Source organism: Ailuropoda melanoleuca, chromosome 15, assembly GCF_002007445.2.
Source record: "Ailuropoda melanoleuca isolate Jingjing chromosome 15, ASM200744v2, whole genome shotgun sequence".
Lineage (NCBI taxonomy): Eukaryota > Metazoa > Chordata > Mammalia > Carnivora > Ursidae > Ailuropoda > Ailuropoda melanoleuca.
In genome coordinates, this window is record NC_048232.1 from 49,583,167 (window position 1) to 49,597,296 (window position 14,130).

Here is a 14,130-nt window from a genome sequence, read left to right on the forward strand (position 1 = left end):
TTTTATAAAATTAAATGCAAATTTTATTAAGGATTTCAAATTACATATTTCAAATTTCTAAAATGGAATAGAACCATTTTGGAACTGGAGAGATGGCAAAGATGAACACTGATATCCCTCACGATGCCAAATTTATTAAGAAAACAATTCCTCTGCAAACCACATCCCCTTTATGTAACAAGATGAAATAGTATCTGCCCCTTCACTTTGGCAATAGCTATTACCTAAAGGAATGAAAAAAAAAAATAGTGGTTCTGCTACTTAAGTTCATTAAAAATGGGATTCTATCTTCAGATTAAAATTTTTTAAGTTCATAAAGGCTGTGATCAAATGAGCTATGGGTAGAAAAACAAAAAACAGCAAAGAATGTGTAATCAAAGCAACCAAAAGCATTTTGAAAATAAAGAGGAAAAACATAAGGTGTTTCATGGCATTTTTTTTCCTACAAACTAACGCAACTGGTTAAGGATTTCCAGTAGTTAATTAAAATCTCAGGAAGAGGAATGAAGAGTATTATACAAATAAGATGTGTTCACATTCCAAGATCTTAACACTAAATTTTCAAAAAGGAAACTCTATCACCTCTAAAAACAACGTAATTTTATTAAGAGCAGGAAATCTAGGCGTCCTCTAATTATAATCCATTTAGTCCACCCTCACTGTCAAAGCTTTTAAGCTCATCACAAAAAATTAACAGTAATTAGCCTGAGGTATTTTAAATGTGGCTCTACAGTCTCAAATTTAATGGCGTTTCCCCCCCACTAAAAAAGATCTTCTTCCTACTTTAGTCCCATGATCTCTGTAGTATTTTACTACAATATGGTCATATAAAAACAATTTGGACCTTTTCGAAGAGTTGCTCATCTATTAGCTTCTATTAAGATAGGAGCCACACAAAGATCTGCAAGAGTGTTGCCTGACCAGATCCTGAATGGAGGTACTTAAACCTTTGTTTTCCAGTGGAATTATCAAACCCTGGTATGAATAAAATGCGAAATATCATACTTGTGGTACAAATAGGTCCAAATTTTTGAGCTTTTAATGAGATCGAGAAACATTTCATAAAATTTAACTTAATATGCCTTAACATATCTGTGAGGTAGTTAGGTAAACAGTACTACCCATTTTCATACATAGTAAACAGAAGCATGGGTAAATGACATACTCATATTTTAGAAGCAGTAAGAATCAGAATTAACCATAGAGGCTTGGGGCCTTCTCTCTAGCTCTAATCAAAGGAAATAAAATTTCAACCTTTATACCTTTCTTTTAAAAAAAATTACATCCTTTAAGATTTTGCCTTTCTTTTCTATACTTTCTTAATTAACAGATGTAGTACCTCTCCCAAAGTTGACACACTTCTCTTCCGTAATATGGCAAACTGGGTACAATGCTGAATTCAAGCTAGGCCTCTGCTTCTACCTGAATTAGTACAAAATTAAGACATTATCTTATGAGAACTAAAATTATATTTGACATTTTTATTTTAGGCTGCAAAAACAAAAACAAGCAAACAAACAGTAACAACAAAAAAACTTGAAATAGGCTTGTCAAATGATGTAAATTCATCCTTTCCAGGGAAGCAGAAGGTAGACCCTACCATAAAGAAAAGATGCTTAGTTAATGGAAGTTAAATTTAAAAGTACAGTTAAAATAATGAGGCTTAACTTCTGAAAATAGGTTTTATTCACCTCCCTACAGTAACCAATAACCACACTATCAGTTAGGTTTCTTAACTACGGTTTCCTTACTAGGTTTCTAACTATGTCACCTAAAATACAAAAAATCCATTAATAATCTAAGTTATCAGTTGTGGTCTTACTGGAAATTCTTAACCATATATTTGTCTCAACAAGTTTTGTTTTTTAAATGAGGAATTATCTTAGTGTAAGTCGTTGCATTTCTATAACAAAGTAATGAAAGGCACAGCTAGTGCAAGCAAATGTAAACCCAATTCAACTACCAGCTGAAAAAAATACTTTGGTTCTTCAGGAAAAAATAGCAAAGCCAAAAAAAAAAAAAAGTTTAACAGTTCTGTTCACTTTCATAGCTGTAATCTTAAAAATTACTCCAGAAGAACCAAACCATGTAGTGATGAATGAACATGCGTGAAAGAATTTGTGCAATCAACAGATCTGGCAGAAAAACTAGAGTTAAAATGCTAAGTAGAACAAATTGGTCTTTAAAATTATTAGTTCTTTCCTTTAAAAAAAATTACTGAGTCTACCAAGAAAATACAAAAACATAAGGCTGTAAGTAAATAATAGTTGTGTTTAGGCTATTACAGTGCAGGTTATCCTCAAGGCCACATACATCCTGCTTCACTGCTGCTTGCACTCTGCTGGGTTTTGATCCTTCTGTTAAAAAAAACAACAAGTCAATCTATCTTCTTCTACCTGCTTCAGTTAATTTTCAACAGTAATTATTGTAATTAATTATCTCATTGTTCCATCAAAATTTTTGCCAAATTAAAGAAATGGTATAGCAAGGATGGTAATTCATTTACTCAAATACTACCAAGTCACAAAAATGCTAAAACGAGGCCCAAATTTTACATTGCGGAATGAACTCCACAGAATAACACACTAAATCATAACCTTAAAAAACAAAACAACAAAGCAATTTATGTTAGTCATATTACCAATTACTTTTGCCTTTTTATGGATCAATTATTCAAACATACTAATTCATACCCTTTAGAAAATTTAATTTGATTTTTAACTATCTCCTCTCTTACCTGCTCACTAGATTTTAAAGTATCTTCTGGATATTTTACAGTATCTAGCAAATGAATGAATGCATTTAACAAAACCAAAACTTTCAAATGAATCCTGATAATATACTACATATTTTCGGGGAGATAAAGGGCTTTACTAACCCTGATATGACATATACCCAAGAACAACAGATTGGGAGTCTCGAAGATAGAGAAGAGAGGTGGTTGGGAGAACCTAACAAACAGTACTGCTTCCCTATTCGCATGCACTCCTGCAATCGGATTATTTAAAAACTGACCTTGTTTATAAAGCTATCCTTTAGAGGGAAAACCTAAGAACACAAGCAATAAAAATTTCAAATGCTTCTAGGGGCACCTGGGTGACTCAGCTCAACGCTGACTCTTGTTTCTGGCTCAGGTCATGATCTCAGGGTCCTGGGATCAAGCCCTGCGTCCTCCAGTCAGGCTCTTTGCTCTCGGGCAGGGAATCTGCTTGAGGATTCTCGCTGGCTCGCATTCTCTCTCTCCTTCCTCTTTCCCTCTGGCCCACCCCCACCCCACTTGTCCTCTCTCTCTAAAATAACTAAATAAATCTTTAAAAAATAAAAATAAAATGCTTATTAAAAAAAAAAAAAAGCCCAGGGCACCTGGGTGACTCAGTCAGTTAAGTGTCTGCCTTCAGCTCAGGTCATGATCCTAGGGTCCGGGGTAGAGCCAGGCATCTGACTCTCTGCTCAGTGGGGAGGGTGCTTCTCCCTCTCCCTCTCCCCCACCCCCATCTCATGTGCAGTCTCTCTCTCTCTCAAATAAATAAATAAAATCTTAAAAAAAAAAAAAAAGCCCAAAGTAATGTACATTAAAATAGAATCGTAGGGTTTATTTAGCCTGAGACTAAGAAAAATACAAAGTCAGAACCAAAACTAAAATTTCTTAGGAAACGTGCATTGAAATTTCATGTACTGTTGAAATGCCAGCAGGGATTAAAGTGGACTATACATTATCTCCAGTCAATAGGATTTACTAAAGAGTTTAATGGACAAAAATAAACTTTGTATTAAGAAACATCAACTCTTATAACCTGCCTTAAACTTAACAGAAATCAGCACTAATTTTGCTCACCTTTGAGTCATAGTCTGGATCATTTTCCTCATCTCCTTCTTCTTCCCCTTCCTATATTAAAGTTCAAAATGCATCCATGAAGTAGGTACACAGTAGGAAGAAATGGCTCATAATGTACGGAGAAATTTTAATACAAGTTACTCTATAAGTCAAAAGATTTTCATGATTACAGAGTATGGTGACAATGCAATTTAATTGAAAGCTTCTAATATGAAAAATTTCCCAACACAACTTGAGACATCCAGAGAGCTTTTATTGAAAAGATTTACTGCAGCCAACGTTGAAAAAGTTTACTGCAGCTTTTGACTTCTTCAAAGAGCTGATAACCCTGCAGCAGAACAGAATTATTTGAAATAAAAAAAATGTTCTGAGTTTTGCAATTTATTTATTGAAACCTCATACATACATTGTTTGGCTGTAGAATTCTAAAACCATATTTTTTTTCCAAAAGGTTTATATCCCATATCACAGAATAATGATTATAGCAAAGGAATACATAAGTCACTCAATTTGCTTCTCAATGTGTTAAACAGAGAATTATTTGCTCATTTGGTAAACATTACCTCATCTGCTTCTTCACCTTCTTCATCATACTAAAAAGGGAAAAAAGGATGAAGTTTGAATGAAGCTAACACACATTTGAAAACTGCATTAGTTACAGCCATTTTGTATCCACTAACAACTAAAAAAAGGAAAATATACTTTCCCTAAGGCAATTAATTATAAATTAAACAGCTGCGGGAATCACTCAATTCAGTGCTGTTATCTATATCTGACAATTTAAAGAGTTAACACAGTACAATTGTGCGTAAGTGTGATCAGACAACTATTACTGTAAATATTACTTGCCTGTACTTATGTGAACACACAGCACAAAAAGGCCCTAAATCTATCTGAATGACTGACATTTAGAAATAAAGATAGCCAAAATATTTGAGGGCAGCCTAATTTTACCTTAATTGTTGCTTAATATTCCTTTGGATAAAAATTCTATGCTTCCTAGTATTTTTAAGTAATAAAAAATATCTTAGGCATGTTTGCTTGGTCAAAGAGAAGAGCATAACACATCTACAACACTGACCAAACAGGGTAAAGTTGCACTAATTCAGAGTAGTCTTCCTATTAGCAGGAAAATAAAAGCTACCAAAGATCCTAAGAGGACATATTTAAAACAATTCAGGAAAGTTATCTATGACATCAGTAATTAGCCTTTGAATTATTCTGTTTTTTAAAAAATTACATCTGTTCATTTCACTGCTCACCAATGTGACCATCATACCCTCACCAAATGATTTCGCTGCAGGATTCAGATTCACTCACATCATCATCATCATCTTCAATAGCTTCTCCAGTAAAGTATAACACCGATCTTGGGATTATGCGCTCACGTAGAAAGTGACCAATTTCAAAGTCTGCAGCAAGGATGGCTTCAGCATCATCGTCCTGGTTGTTTTTATTTTAAAGGAAAAAAAAAGGGCAAAAAAATTTAATGACTGTTATTTAATTAGGCACATGCAAGACTCTTGGGTTTAAATTCTATGAAACAACATTCAACTTCACTTTTAACTTTCTGTCATTTTAAAATTAGCTTGTGTGTGTGATTAAACAGTCATCTATATGTACCTTAGGTTCATTGGGTTTTAATAAAAAGAAAGTTACCAAGTCAGTGTACATACTCAGAAATTTGGGAAAATAAAAATTAGAACTGGTTATTATTTAGTTTTTTGACTTAAAATATAAAAACAACTTTCTATGTAACTGTGATTTTCCTTATAAATATTCACTATTGAACACACCAAATGGAATAATACTAACAAAGAATCTCAGGATTTAAGTAACATTAGATATATGGCACATAATGAAAGAATATGGAGGATTACTCATGATTCCTTAAAGATAGTACAGAAGCAGTTTATGTATAATGCCAAATGAGGAGTTAGAATCCTGTTTAATAAATCCTGAATCAATCTAGGATTTCTACTTAATGACAAAGCACAACACAGAAATGGTGCTGACATTATTCAAAATTCAAATAATCCCATTTAAGTTCCACGATACCAAACAAGTAAACATTCCATGAATGCCTGATTCATCAACATAAGCCACTATAATAAACAGCCAAAAAACACAGAAGTTGGCAGTGGACTTTTGAGGGAAAGACTTCTAATCACAGGTGCAGGTGTTCTAGCTTTAACTACTCAAGACCATTTTGTTACCATAAACATTTGACAACAGAATTAAAAAAATCACTTCAACACAAACTCCCAACCCACTCACGGACATGCAAACAGCATGAAACTCTCAACGTTCGTAAGTAGTTCTACCTAAAATTCAGGTGCTGCTTTATAGTCCCCTTTTTTGTCCCATGGAAAACATTTTGAACCAAGCCACTTACCACTCTTTACAGGCAGAAATACTTGCCTTTTACAGATCTGGTCTTAGCCTTAGCCAAAACTATTCCAATTCAAAAGTATTCAAAATAAACATACTTTCTAATTCTGTATGTATATAATTATGAAACTATCTGAGTTAAAGCTGAAAAATCTGGCCAACAGACGAGCAAATTCAAAACATATGTAGCTTACACCCTGTCTGCACAGACCTCTCTTAGGCTGTTCCTCATTCCAGGCTATACACAGGCACTATCATAGCTCTTGGCTACATGGTCACATAAAACATGGCCACAACATGAAACCATGTTTCCACTGGAATAACAAATACAGAAAGAGTTCTAACCAGAATGTGGTTAGGAATTTCAGTAAATAAATAGTACAAATGATTTATTTAATACATCCTAGCTTTTTTTTTTTTTTTAAGATTTTGTTTCTTTATTTGACAGAGAGAGGCAGTGAGGGAGGGAACACAAGCAGCAGTAAAGGGAGAGGGAGAAGCAGGCTTCCCGCTGAGCTGGGAGCCCGATGTGGGGCTCGATCCCAGGACCCTGGGATCGTGACCTGAGCCACCCAGGCGCCCCTAATACATCCTAGCTTCAATAAGAAAACTATCATCTTTAGAACCTGAATCCCCCACAATACTTCCAAGCCTCAAAAGAAAACTTTAGCCTTTCAGCATTTCTCAATGGAAGCACCACAGGCATTCTGAAATAATTTCAGATCCATAAAGGTCTTCTCCATGCACTGCAAGCCTCAGAGCAAAATTCAAGTAGCAACTATGCAATTCCCCACTTTTGAGAACCAGTTCTTTAATTTCATAGTGAACAATTCAACAAATAAAGACCAATTTAACTTACCAGATCTCCACTCTCAGGAACTGCAAAATTGAGAAAAGAAGTTCAAATGAGTAAGAAACTAAAGAAACCTTAATAATAAAACAACCATTAATACCCAAACTAAAACACTATTTACCTTCAGGAGGGGCAAAAAAATTAAAGAAAGAGTCATTGGAAACTGTTTTGGTCACAGTACGAACTGTCCCACGTCCCTTATGTTTCTGCTTCTTCTTAATGGTTTTCAAAGTGACATTCTTTCCTTTTTTCCAATCTATCTGGCACCTTGCAAAACAAAGGGCAAGAATCTATCACAATTAACATACTATGCTTAATTGCTGGAAGAGCTAAGATTTATCTAATTAAATTTATTTTTTAAAAAGATTTTCTTTATTATTTTATAGAGAACAAGGGAAAGAGAGAACAAGAGCGAGAGCACATGCACGTGAACAGGGGGAGGAGCAGAAGGGGAAAAAATCTCAGCAGACTCCAGGCTGGCACCGGGGCTCGATCTCACAACCCTGGTATCATGACCCGAGCCGAAACCAAGAGTTGGAAGCTTAACTGACTGAGCCACCCACGTGCCCCAAATATTATTTTTAATTACAAATTTCAGAGGGAAAAATTGGCTCAAATGCTTTTGATAGCAATATAAAGAGAAAAATTTTATTTCTAAACATTTTTCAATAAATATATTGACTATTAGCACAAATTCACAGTATAATGAATTTAAGTGTGTTTTCCTTTGAAGAAATGTTGTAATACTGTAAGCCAAGGAGAATTCTAGGAAAATAGGTGTGCTAATCTAAGAAAACACTTTTCTGAAATGTTCAGATATAAATTATGTATCAAGTACACACTAGGAAATACCAAATATCACAAATAACAAGTAAAAACAAAGAGAGACAGAATATTCTGTGAAAGCAGTAAAATTAAACTCACCCTGTACAACCCATAATTTCTGGTCCATCAAAAGAAAAGGGATCAGAATCATCTGGTTCCGACCTCATCCTGTATGTCTTTGTCAACACTTCATTTGTGAAATATTCATTGGGTTCAAAGTGAAATTCTAAGACAAAACTCTTAAAAAAATAAAAAAAGACTATTGAAATTCCTGCAACACAAATGTTAGTGCTTTAAGTAATAAAATTCAATCTGCTGATTTTTATAAACACATAAACTTCTAGGTGATAAAGCCTTTCCTATTCTGGGACAGGGTCAGATAAAACCCCAAATTATGTTAAAAAAGCAAAACAAGACACAAAATAAAACTGAATAAAACTCAGCTCAGCTTACAATTTCTACTTAGTAACATGTTTATAAAATATGTTAGAACAACTGGATAAACTGACCTAGTACTCCTTCCTCCTTCCATCCTCATGAAGGGGACTTTAAATCATCTTCTAACCCGAATTTGACAGAGGAACAGCCTAACTTTACTACACACAAAAGAAGAATCTACAGTCTATGGTAGCTTTGCCCATACTTCACATAATACTGATGGTTTTGGGGAGAAGCTAGTGGCTGATCTTTCATCATGGGGAAGTGGGGGCCCTCTAACATCTTCTGTTTTATGTAATTCCCAGACACATGCCTTTTAAGACAGAGTTAAGTATTTAGGGTGCTATTTTTTAATCTGTATTTAATCTAGGATCAAGGACTTACTATATTTCAAAAATAGTTTTATGTTCAGAGGGAGGAAAAGGAATAAATTCTGCATCACAATTACCAACATCCAAACATTTATTTGCTACCAACAAGAGTACCAGGTATGAGTTTTAACTTCTTTCTCACCCATCTCTAGGCTTTAGAATATCACCTCTTTTTAGAAAGTTCCATATATCCACCTATAAACATCTAATATTACAAAATTGAAAATATTTCAAAGTTCTTTTACCATGGGCTGGCCAGCATCTGAGAACTTCACTTTAATATCTTTCAAGTGCTTCAAAATAGGTTCATCATGTTCCTGCAAAATTAAGAAAATATTAAAATGAGTATCTATTACTGGACAATAAACATTTAGCTGACTGAGACATTTATAGTGAGACTTTATGTAACAATTATGAGCCATAAGACCTACTCTTATGTAGATTATGGCTTATACTAAAGCAGTTTACTTATAAACTCTACTTATTTCTACTGGCAAAGGTAGAAAAAAAGTGACTTAACAGAGAATTACATTATCATCAGACTGAATGGACTGAAGAATATAAAACCAAGTCTAACTCAGGCATGTTTGCTTTAAAAACATCTCCTTTTCCAGCTCTTCTTGTTCCTTTCATTCTGCTAGGTCCTTTTTTACTTTGCCAAAGTAGAAACGCAATAAGCAGTCACTGTTTTGAGATTTCTTTTTCTTGACTTTAACTTTCAAAAATCACACTATAAGGCAACAAGTACTATAATGCACATGGTAGTGGCTCAAGAAATGCTTCTGATTAGGACAGGAAAAGTTTCCCAGAGAAGGTGGTATCTGTGTTGGATTCCCAGAAAAAGTGACAAATGTAAAAGAGTTAAAGATCTTTATGTTATTCTTTTAAAATGTAAATGTCCCTCGGCATATTTGTTTCAGACTGAAAAAGTCTTTTGGGGTAACATAAGTGAAATTTTAAGTTTCCTTCCTTCAATCACTAATACCAAAAGCACTTAAACACTGAAGACACAAGACTATGCAAAACATTGCTCAATGGATAAGGAACTGTCAAAGGGACCATTTCATTACCTAATTTCTGAAAATGAATTACAATTTATTTACTACATTAATCAAAGATGCAGTTTTCCTACTACAGGAACAGGTTTCAAGAGACAGTGATCACTCTATAGAGGAGAGATTGGTCATCACAGCCATTTAAATTTCAAAGGTTTTTACCCTTTGAGGTAAACTGATGTCTTTATGAGTAAAATTACCTGAACCATATCACTGAGTAAGTCAACATTCTTAAAAACAGTCAACCAGAATTCAGGAATTCCCTTGGGGTCTTCTTTTTCTTCATCCTTTTTCTCATCTTCGATCTTGGCTTTTTCTTTCAGCTCCTCCTTGATAAATGATAGTATTAAGTTATTGAATTCCTAAATCAGACCACTTGATAAAATCTTAACCATCCCCTTAACTTACATCCAGCGAAGTACAGAAACCAAAAAATCCTCAATCACCAATTGCAATTTTCAATCAAATAAGTCTAGCCCAATTCTGTAATCACTGCTGTTACCCATAACAAACTTTACTTCTATAAATATTGCTACTACCATACCCCTCCCAAAAGTGAGAACCACTAAGAGAGAACCTATGAACTATAAGAAAACAGTTTGAGAGAAAAAAATTTTAAAGCTTCAGGCAAAAAATAAATAAATATAAACTTTGTCCAATTCCTCACTCCTTGGTGTTCTTGATCAAAACATTATGTTCTCCTTATCAACCAACATTAAAATAGCAATGCTGAGGAAGCAGTCATGTAACAGAACACTGTGTTTGTGTCACAACCCTGCCATTTATTAATTGCAGGCAAGTCACTTAGAAGCCTCCATTTCATCATGTGGAAAAACCAAGGACAATCCTTTGCATGTCATCAAGTTCAAAGGAAAAGTTTACATAATCTATAAAATTTAAATACTAAAAAAATGTAAAGGAAAAACGAATTTGGGTACAGATGATGCCAGCGTTAACAGTGGCTCATCTGTTCTGATTGTCGTTAACTCACCATCAATCTTATAATAAAATATTTCCAAAGTATAAAAACACACTAAAGTTGGTACCAACCGAAATTTCATCTTCATCTGGTTTCCATTCACATTCTTCTTCTGTAGGTTCATAAATTGCATTAATGATCTCAAATCGCTAAAATGATTTAAAAAAAAAAAAAAGAAAAACTTGCATAAACACAATGACATCCAAGCCAGAAACTAGCTGTTTCTCATTAAAGGTGTACAGATTTAATGAATGCATACCACAACCCGAATTGCTATTATTGATAGTTTTCCCGAATACCTCTAATAACCATTTTGCTTCGAGATCTAAAGACTAAACCACCTGCAAGTTTGTTCATATTTCCAGAGCTTTACTATAATCTCAAATTTTAGATAAAGAAAATGAAGTAGTAGAAAGCATTACCTTATCAAATAGAGGCTGATAGAGAACAGCATACTTTCTTTCAAGATCATGAACTTCCTCATAGAATTTGGCTTCTATCTGTGCACATTTAACTTGAAGATTTTTGAGAGCATTCACTCGTCTTTTAACTACCCTAGGCAAGCTGAAAGGTTGGAACGCATCAGTTAAGCAGCATCACAGTAAAACACAAGTCACACTTCTATCATATTGAAAAGTAAAGCATAAAAATTAGTGAATGAGAGGTTTCCTATCTGAAGCAAAAGGTATACTCATTCAAAGTAATTAAAATTCAAGAAACATAAATACATGGTCTTGACTATAAAATATTTCAAAAATGAACATGTAAATAGATACAGTAAGCTGTGATAAGAAAATGTAAATCATATCAACCCTAAATCTTTCATTATAATCAAGTTCAGCATTAGACTTGTCAGTGCTGGCATCTAAGCTGTAAAACAGTCTATCTTAGGGAGTTAAAAAGTCATGGACTGACCATCCTAACGGAGAATAAGGACAATAACCTTGATTTAAAAAAAAGCATGCATATCTAACCCAGTCCAGCTATTTTTAGGGAAAAGGATATTATATTAGAAAAAAGGATAGGGGCGCCTGGGTGGCACAGCGGTTAAGCATCTGCCTTCGGCTCAGGGCGTGATCCCGGCGTTATGGGATCGAGCCCCACATCAGGCTCCTCCACTGGGAGCCTGCTTCTTCCTCTCCCACTCCCCCTGCTTGTGTTCCCTCTCTCACTGGCTGTCTCTATCTCTGTCGAATAAACAAATAAAATCTTTAAAAAAAAATAAAAAATAAAAATAAAATAAAATTGGACAGTGAGAAACACATACCTCATGCTCACAGATTTTGATGACTACTTTTGCTATCTGCGTCAATTTGTGATTTCCTAAGGGAATAAGAAGATATTATTAATTCAAATGGAAACACGATTATTAACACCCAACCATGGGATTATACTTCCACTAACAATCTTTCAACTTGCTTTCCCCCAGGGATTAAGCTTCAAAGGCTAAAAACCAAAAGATTCTGGCTCCTGATATTGGTTCAAATTATGTGACTTCTCCCCTAAACACTGATCAATCTTTGATGCCTCAGAATCATCTCTGAAAGTGTAATTTTCCTACAGCTCACAGGTTAATATTTAGAAGATGCTTTCACATTCAAAAGGCTCCGATTAGTGGAAAGGAGCCACATTCACCCATTGTTCCACACTCCAACCCATGAAGGGTAACAGGGGAAAGAAAATAATTGAGTAGCTCTGCTGTGCCTGGTGCTTCGAATACATTTTTCTTATTAACTCCTCAAGAAGCCATACTAGGAAGCAGGTATGAATGTTCCCATTTCATTGATGAGTAAGCCAAGGCTCAGCGAGAAGTCGTTGCTTACACAAGACTACTCAGCTATGAGTTGAAACTCTGGCCCCAGATCTAACTCTAAATCCCTCACCTGCACACTAAACCAGAAGACAAGATGGCCTTATGGTATTTTCAGACACTGTCAGTTTCTTGGCAAAAAGATTTTACAAACACACACACACCCCTTCCTAGATTTCTGGCTAGCCTTGAAAACTCAAGAAGATCTGATAACTCTGTATCCAAAAACCACTGAGCTGTGACTAAGCAGGAGTTCATTCCTCCCAGTTCTCCAGTCTCTAGTTCTCCCCTCAGCCAATGGCCATACTGGCTTGTGCTGCTGTTTTTCTGACACCTCATTTCATTCACTTGTTTAGTGATCTTACCAGCCTTTCTATATATTGGAGTTAATAATCTTTACGTGAATTTTCAACCAAGTGCCTCTTTCTCCCCTCCCCACATCACTGGCCCTGCTACTGAGCTAATAATGCAAAACGTGTGCTTTCAACGGACATCCACCCGCTCATACATCTTCCCTTACACGTTAGCTAACAATCTACGGTAGGACCATACAGGAAGAAGACAGGGCGTCTGCTCTTCAAGATCTGACAACCAAAAAAACCCAAAAAACAAACAAAAACACCTTAACATCCTGGTAAAGAACTCAAATTAGCACCATCCAGGAAGTGTGATAAATGCTACCATGGGCCAGTACAGGTACTGTGAGGTCTCCTAACAAGAGCACCTACTATGGTCTGGGCCCATAAGGGAAGGCTCCTCAGAGGACTGATAGTCTGACACTGAAGGATAAGAAAAAGTCATCAAGGGAGAGTGTTCTAGCAGGGAACAAGAGGAACAGAATGGAGCAGGACACTTGAAAGAGCTACCTGGCCAGGAGGCAGACAAAGAGGACTGTGGGAGAAGGTAGGGCAATATGAAAGATGCCATGAGAGGAGATTTTAATGGGAATCCTCTTCCATTCTGCCCAGAAGGCTCAATCCACAAAAACGCAACTGACACAACTTTATCCAGAATACACAGAACTCATAAAATGCAATAATAAAAACACAAACCACCCAGTTCTTGAAATGAGCAAAAGATTTGAATACAGATTTTACCAAAAAAAAGATATACGAATGATTAATAAGCACATGAAAAGATACACAATACCATTAATCCTAAGGGAAAGGCAAATGAACACCACTGTGACATAACAGTTCACACTTCCAAGAATGGCTAAAATTAAAAAGACAGACAACAACAAGTGTTGGCAAGAATGTGGAGAAACTAAGACCCTCCCGTGCATGGCTAGACGACTGTAAAACGATGCAATCACTTTGCACAAAGTCTGCCAAAATGTCTTATAAATTTAAATAGAAACCTACTCAATGAGCCAGCACTACTGCTCCTAGGTATTTACCCATGAGAAATGAAAATATATGTCCGCACAAAGACTTGCACAAGAATGTTCACAATGGCTTTATTCCTAACACCCAAACGCTGATAAAAACCGAAAGATCCTTTCACATTCACAAAGGGAATAGATAAATAAATTGTATGCTGATACAATGAAAAACCACCCGTGGTTAAAAAA

General features: G+C 35.3%; 1 protein-coding gene across 11 annotated transcripts in view; it reads right to left on the reverse strand.

Moving 5' to 3' along the window:
- Positions 1–14,130, reverse strand: part of NAP1L1 (nucleosome assembly protein 1 like 1) — a 35,573-nt gene continuing 21,443 nt past the window's right edge. For 4 of the 11 annotated variants that reach the window (XM_034644514.1, XM_034644508.1, XM_034644515.1 and 1 more), the window contains 12 exons: positions 11,170–11,311; positions 10,819–10,896; positions 9,969–10,097; positions 8,959–9,030; positions 8,004–8,143; positions 7,201–7,346; positions 7,086–7,105; positions 5,121–5,278; positions 4,399–4,428; positions 3,836–3,886; positions 2,314–2,357; positions 1–1,596 (listed from right to left, as the gene is read on the reverse strand). In XM_034644514.1, coding sequence (XP_034500405.1) covers positions 1,487–1,596; positions 2,314–2,357; positions 3,836–3,886; positions 4,399–4,428; positions 5,121–5,278; positions 7,086–7,105; positions 7,201–7,346; positions 8,004–8,143; positions 8,959–9,030; positions 9,969–10,097; positions 10,819–10,896; positions 11,170–11,311 — 1,120 coding nt within the window. In that variant the 3' untranslated portion in view covers positions 1–1,486. Of the gene's footprint in view, positions 1,597–2,285; positions 2,358–3,835; positions 3,887–4,067; positions 4,164–4,398; positions 4,429–5,120; positions 5,279–7,085; positions 7,106–7,200; positions 7,347–8,003; positions 8,144–8,958; positions 9,031–9,968; positions 10,098–10,818; positions 10,897–11,169; positions 11,312–14,130 lie in introns of those variants that run through there. The other 7 variants (XM_011226763.3, XM_019801169.2, XM_034644510.1 and 4 more) reach the window with 6 other exon arrangements.